The sequence below is a fragment of the Scomber scombrus genome, chromosome 10, assembly GCF_963691925.1.
Source record: "Scomber scombrus chromosome 10, fScoSco1.1, whole genome shotgun sequence".
NCBI lineage: Eukaryota > Metazoa > Chordata > Actinopteri > Scombriformes > Scombridae > Scomber > Scomber scombrus.
Window position 1 is genome coordinate 17055840 of NC_084979.1, and position 7858 is coordinate 17063697.

The 7858-nt window shown below is 42.3% G+C and overlaps 1 protein-coding gene across 1 annotated transcript in view; it reads right to left on the minus strand.

Moving 5' to 3' along the window:
- Positions 1-7497, minus strand: part of LOC133987477 (neuron navigator 1-like) — an 86384-nt gene extending 78887 nt beyond the window's left edge. The window contains exons 1-2 of the mRNA XM_062426862.1: positions 6596-7497; positions 5717-5808 (exon numbers count right to left, since the gene is read on the minus strand). Coding sequence (XP_062282846.1) covers positions 5717-5808; positions 6596-7497 — 994 coding nt within the window. The remainder of the gene's footprint in view (positions 1-5716; positions 5809-6595) is intronic.
- Positions 7498-7858: the final 361 nt, after the last annotated feature.

Genomic DNA, 7858 nt, shown 5'->3' on the forward strand with positions numbered 1-7858 from the left:
CACACACACACACACACACACACACACACACACACACACACACACACACACACACACACACACACACACACAAACACACACACACACACACACACACACACACACACACATATATACTGCTGCACCGACAAAATAACATAGCTATTGATGTCCTGTTTACATACAAAACACTGAGAGGACATACTGGAACATACAGTATAGGGCTTCTTAGTCTGAGTCAAAAATGTATATGAACAAAAGAGGGAGTTTTCCCACACTGACACCTCTTTGGTGGTCAGTGCTGCATCATGAGTCACTGGCTTAAGCATTTGGGCAATTCAGCCACTTAAAGCCTATCAATGACAATAGTGTGAGTGTATCAGTCATGCGAACTAATTCCGGAGGCACAAATGTTAAGACAACAAAAACACCATTCTCTCCCAAAGCAAATGTCACACACTCATCATGAATCACACACAGCTGAGCACTGAAAAACAACAACTGGCTTCCTGAGAATCTGAAAGAATATAATAAGAATGAAAATGAAATGAAACAATTATTTGTGCGTTAGTTTTAAAAAGGCATTGCTCTTTGCGGACACTCCCTCACAGTCGCCTCAGTGTTGACATTCTCAGCACACTTCCCAGGGGTATCCCACAATGCTGTGCTGCAGAGGCTGGTTGCCTGGTTACAGCGTGGTGTGCATATACGATAGCAGCGATGGATAGCATCAGCATGTGTATTCTTTACTTGTGCAACTGTACATTTGTGCAAATAGTTTTTTTGATTTTTTTTTGAGAGTGAAAAATTAAAATATGAAGATATGTGTATGACGAAATCAATTAATCAATTAAAATGAGGAATCTGCATCCTGAACATATATTCTGGCATGTAAGTGTATGTTTTATTCGTCATGGGTCATTAATTTGACATGTGACTCTATTCCTGTGTGTGGGTGTGTGTGGTCCCACAGAGAAGTTACACACATGACTGGCTCCATAACTCGACTCCCTGGGTTGGAAGTCACCCCAGAGGTCAAAAAGGATCTTGAGTGTGCACTCATTCACCCATTCCTCAATTCACCCTTCTCCCTCCTTTCTCTCCTCCTTCATCTTTCGCTCTATCTACTGCAGCCATTACTGTGTGCCTCCTACATTGTAAGGGAATGTCCCTGGGGGAAGAGAGAGGGAAGAGGAGGAGGAGACAGGAGGAGGTGGCAGCTCTGTCTTAGTGCATTGCCATACCAGGGCTGGATGGCTCAGTATGCAACAAGAATAGGCAAGAAGCTTCTACTATGTGTGTGTGTCTGTTTATTCACACACCTGTGCATGTGTTTTCTGGATGATGTGCATTCATGAGTATGTTTAAGACAATCACTTTTCCAGTGTGACGTCTTTTTCATCAATCACCTCACCTAAACCCAAACATAAAGGACTGGACCATCATCTCAGCTGTCACTGTACTGACCAAGAGAATTTTTAACAAGTCAAGTTTATGGTCAAATATAGAGTAGGGCATGACATTAACCCCAAATTAGTGATTACTGCCTCACTCCTGGTGATGAGTGAGGACATAATCTAGTCCATGCTTATGTCTGATCATCTTCCCAAAGCTACTAAACCACTCATCAGTGTCCAACGCCAACTCGGCATATGTCTCTGATTAGATTGGCCAAAGAGGATTATACACTGTCTAAGAGTAGATGCAGCCGGGGTTATCAAAATGCTATTCACAAGACTGTCCAACAGCAGTAAAGGGCTGGAGAGCATGAAATGTATCAAGTGGAAGCTGATTTCTTAATTTCATTCCTAAAGACTTTGCCTTCTGTTAGTTTAAAGAGGGGACTGCAGGATAAAGTTGGCCTGACAGACGATAAAAAGAAAAACTAAACATGCACTGTATCTCTGCGTAATGCATGATATTATACCTATGTATAACATATATATACACACACAGTGAGAGTTTAAACTCCATTACATTTCAATTAATAGACTATAAATCTAAATCTAATCCAATTTTATATTCACTATTAATCACTTTAGTATTAAATAGGAACAGACTCTAAAGAGTAAAAACTACTGTCTTTACAGTTATATCCCCTGTCTATTATTATTTGCGATTTGTTCTGCAATTATTTTCTCATTCTAATTCTAATATTGATGTCCTACTGTGCCTGTTTTCAAATGTTGTACTTCACCCCAACTGTTATCTTTCACACAACTTGCACGTCACATAAAAAAATGAAGGAATGGAGGTGGCTTGGTTGCATCGTGAGGCTTGGTGCACTTTATACCTAATTTACACATCTGGTTATATGCCAACTGCATTTCATTGTTAAGTGCTTGTATTTGTTTAATGACAATTAAATTGAATCTAATCTAATCTTATCTAATCGAATCACTGGTGGCCTCTGCCAAGGGACAACAGATGGGAATGTATATCTGGTACAATATACGTATTTGGCATTGTCCCTGTTGAATAAACAATAGGAATAGGAAATGTTGCAACACCTCAAAGAAATGCTTCAGTCATATTCTTCTAACATTTACAGTCATTTCTAGTTTGATTGTATTAGTTTGTATTATTGAACCTTTTGTCTTTATACGATGTATTTTTAATTTTACAAAAAAACAATTAAGACATGTATTAACCTCTCTTTGCAGCATCAGACATAAAAAGAGAGAAAAAAATATATAATGATAAATAACTCATTAAGGGAACCATTACACAATTCAGTATCACTCTGTGCCTTTGGTGAAATCTCTGCTCTAGATTATGTTGATTGTTTTAAACAAACAATTGCCCATTAAATTCAAAATTACCCTCCAACCCAACACCTGGAAACTATAATTCTATATGTGAATGTCAAAGTCAGGTTATTTCAGCAAATGTGTGTAGGTGAGTGTGCGACACTGTGCTTAGTGTTTCATATCCTTCCGACCAGATGTAAATCATGACCTCTACTATGTCTGTGGGTATCTGTACAGTGTGTGTGTGTGTGTGTGTGTGTGTGTGTGTGTGTGTGTGTGTGTGTGTGTGTGTGTGTGTGTGTGTGTGTGTATGTGTGTGTGTGTGTGTGTGTGTGTGTTTGTGAGGCGGAGAGAGAAACAGCTGACAGACTTTAAGAGTGTCCGTAGGGAATTACAGGCCATACCCTCACTGGGACATGAAAAATGATACACAATCCACATTACATTTATCTTTCAAAAACCATCTGTGTACTGTCACAGATGCATACATCAGCTACACACACACACACACATGCTCAGATATAAGCACATGCTCAAGCACACCTCTCCAGAGAGCAACAAGGTCAGGAGGTCTGCGGTCTAAGTGAAAGACCACATGGTGCTACAGTCACATTAAATGGTCAGGTCTTCATTAGGGTCTCAGATAGAAGATGTAAGAGCTGATTATGTTACCCCTGATTCAATATATGTAAATGTAAGCATTCAAATCTACTCTTTTGCCATAGTCACTGAGGACAAGCATAACCTAATCAGATGTGTGCTGCTACAATCAGAGCACTCAACTTTGAAATAATTAACCAACATTCAATCTGCCTTTTCATCTCTGTGTGCACACATTTGCTGTTTAATCTGTTACCTCCTAACACAAAATAATCCATCAACCCATTGACCTTCTCTTTTCATCCTTTACACTTCTACTCTTTCTTTCCTCCTTCCCTCCAAACTTGGTCTTCCTCCCTGTTCCCCCCCTTCCTCCACTCCCTAAATTACAGTTATTACGGTGTCAACCCACCCTCCATGTAAATGCAGCTTCAGAGGAGTCTAAGACACTTTTAGTTTGGTTTCTAACGCCTTCGAGGGACCAATTACAAGGCCACAACCATAGTCCCAAGACAGCAAGAGGCCTTTAAAGACTGGGGTTGGTCCACCATGAGCTCCCATACCCCTTTCCACAACCAGCTGGTTGAAACCTCAAGCTTTTAGAGAGTTTTATTAGCTATTCTCAGAGCTATTTTTAGGCAGACCAGGTCAATAGAATAAAAACTATAATGTCAAGACAAAACCTGTGATGTGATACATCATAATATATGTTCAAAATTGTTTTTTCATTGTGCTGTCTCTGTATTCTAGCACAGTTTTTTTTGAGAGTATATACTCAACAGCCACATCAGATAAATCGTGTATTAATTAGAAACCTTTGTGTGCAGTTTTATGCATTTTGTAAAATTCCTCAATTTTAGGGGGATTAGAGAAATACTGAATTGTAAAATGTATTTAAAAAAAAAAGATCTAGCTTGTTTCATAGGCTAACCCTAACCTCTGTCTGGTCCTTAGCAATTGAGACACAGACTCAGCTGGACTGTGGTCAGGTGACTGACTTGGCCATTCAACTGTCTGTTCACTGAAAACATCTTTAATGATTTTTTCTGTATGGTTAAGGATCACTGTCTTCCTGCATTGTCTCTAAAATTGGAGGATCATGTATAAAAATCAGTGAAGTCCTACAGGTTTCACACAGTGTAGATTTGAACACCTTAAACCAGTCTTAATGCTGACATTTCAAACTCAAACCATATAGTAATCAGTTCACTTCAAATCAAATGTACTGTAGAAGCTAAAACAAAAATGTCTACCCACTGTACATGTTCTGTCAGGTGTGTATAGCTAAGATTTTGGCCAGTAAAGCTTGATACACACTAACGCTGGCCAGCACAATTCAAAGCTAGACTGTTTAGCTCCTCCATTCCAACTGACATCACATCAAAAGGAATGATTCACAAAGCCACTGATAACGTCAAATCTCTGAAACATGTCCACATCCCTCAGCTCAGACTGACCATGGCGACGAATGACTATGGCTGTGGTTACAGAGCAAACCATTACTCAAAAGGCGTGGGGGTGTGATAGGGAGGGGGAGGAGGTCATGCTGGGAATGTGGCTTTTTTTAGGTCAGTGAAGCTGAAAGGAGGAACTACAAGAGAAAGGGATGGAAAGGAGGCGTGAGAGGAGGACGGACTCAACTCCTTGACAGCTCGTGGATGAAGCTGAAATCAATGTGCATATAATACTGCCTGGCAGCAAGTGCCCCATTTCATCCCATTACTGACCCACATCAACCCTGTCATCTTCCTTCATCTTAACATCCTGAGCCCATCTCTCTTTTCTATCTCTTGAGCCAGGAAACACTGTAGTCAGCAGAGCCCCGGGCTGACACACACACACACACACACACACACACACACACACACACACACACACACACACACACACACACACACACACACACACACACACACACACACACACACACACACACACACACACACACACACACACACACACACACACACACACACACACACACACACTCATACAATACACCCCCTAACTTCAGACATGACTCCTGAGGCCTGATGAGCAGGAGCGTGACAGACATATATTTGGACCAAGAATGGTTGTCCCTTAAGTCTTCACTGAGTCTATTCAGGTTCCACAAATGAGACCGAAGGTTGGCTGCTGGCATGTCCTGTTTGACACCATTTATGACTGTCGCAGTAAATGCGTCTGGCTACCAAAAAGTAGGAATCCATACCTGCCAAAAGTGTCTTTCTCAGCCTCTTGGTGCCCTGATGCTAACTGGAAAGACAGAACTAAACTACAAGATTTGTTCAGAGAGAGAGATTGAGAAAGAAAAGAGATCCTGGAAAAAAATGTGAGTCTGAATCTATGTATCTCTGCTTGTTTGCATGACTGTGTGTGTGTCTTACCTGGTACAAGGTCATCACAGTAGACCTCTATGGATCCAGATGAGCAGTCACTCAGTTCATCTAGCAATAAATCACTCCCCTGCACCTGCAGCCTGTTCACACATAATGAACACAGCCATCACACATCTGTTACTGTACATGCAAATCACTTCAATACCTCTGATTACAATCAAACACACAAGTCACTGTATAGCACAGCCTAACAGAAAATGGACAGCTTCCCCCTATGGGTCACACTGATTTCCATACAAGCAAATTGATGAAACAGAAAATCACTGATAATGCACAAAGAGCTGTGAATAATTTTATAATTATAAGGAAGAAGTTCTCGTGTTTTCTACTTTAAGTATTGTACACCAGAAATGTCTGCTTAGGTTGGTTCATACTTCATGGAATGATTAATTTAAATGAAACACTGCACAATTCAATAACATACATCAGACACAGTAATACCGCATTTATGAGAGACAATGTGTATGAAAGAGAAAACAACAGTATACTGAGTGAGCCCAGAGGCTGTGAAGAGGACACTTTAACAATCAGCTCTGCTCCAGAAAACACCAAGTGTGTAAGAGTGTGTAAGAGTGTGTGTGTGTGTGTGTGTGTGTGTGTGTGTGTGTGTGTGTGTGTGTGTGTGTGTATGTGTGCGTGTGAATGTGTGTGTTTACATGCACACAGATACAAAGGAATTAGACTGAAATGGCCAAAACAGGCCTCTGGGGCTGGTCTTTAGTATCCAGGGAAGGGCTCGTCTTTAGTGTGTGTAGAGAAACGGATCATAAAGAGCTATGAGAACAGGATGTGATCAACAACAACAGGGGTCGATCAATAGGGTCTCAGCAAGTTGTGTGTGTGTGTGTGTGAGCGCAGACTGCTTACCTGTAGCTGAAGGGAGCCACAGTAGCCATGTTGACTCTTGGTGTGAGTGTTTCTGTGAATGCAGCCTCCTTTTGTAGGCTTTGATCCTGCTCATCAGTAGCCATTTTGCACATAACCGGCATGGTGAATGTGAGTGGTGGCAGAGGCAGTACACCAGGAGATGAGGCCGGACTACTGTCCTCAGGAGTCCCCATCTCCTCATCCGATTGGCTGTTGGACTCACTGCGCCCTCTGATGGCATGCATAGAGCTTGTTTGAGCGGGAGGGCGCCAGAGATTATCGTTGCTCAACATGGCAGACTGGGTTGGATGGTTTTCTGGAGGCTCTTCTTCTTTTCCTGACTTGACCTCCAATACCGCCGGGGACGCAGAGTTGGAGTTATCCCCTCTCCTGAACTGGAGCGGTGGACGTGGGTTGCTGGCTCCCCATGCTTGGTTCTTATTGGTGAAGGTGCTTCTGTTGCGATTGCTATCATGTGGAAAGTGAGTTGGGGTTTCACAGGGACCAGGTTTACCCAGGTCTAGTGTGTCTTTGGAGTGTGCTGGTGGTATCCGACGCTGGGTCCGTGGGCTGCTGTAGGCAGAACGGGAAGCCTGGGGAGCAGGTAGACCTCCAGTTCGCTGTAAGAGTTGACTTTTCAAGCTGACGTCTCTCAGATGGTCCTTAGAGGAAGGCCCTGGGATACTGGAGCTCCGTGGGCAAGGTGAAGGAGAGTGTAAGGGTGTGTGTGTGGGAGTGTGTGTGGGTGTCTGTTTAGGGGTCTGTGTCAAAGGCCTGGGCAGGTCGCTAGCCCGGCGGCGTGTGTCTGTTTTTGGGGAAGAGGGCAACAAACTGCGTGGAAGGGGGATTCCTGATGGGGGAGGAGGCCGGGGGGCCGACTTCACATTGACTCCCCCACTCATACTGACCTAAATGGAGAAACATAAGGAGAAAGATGCCTATGATGAGTCAAAATGTTGACCACAAGATGAGTGCTCCACACTTTTTTTATCCACAACAACAGTATGAGACAATTAGTCACAAAAGACTTCCCAAAAAGTTATTTAATTTAGAAGTCAATTAAACTATATTAAAATCTATCCTGTAAACTAGAATTTGCTGTTCTTGACACAGAGATAGTTACAGTAAACATCCATGGTATGCGAACATGTGAATCAAGCACATATGACAAACTGAGTCATGGTAAACCACGAGTTGAGCTTATTTTCAGAAAGGAACGGTGCATCTGCGCTATTAAATTTGCCCCCCCCCCACACACACACA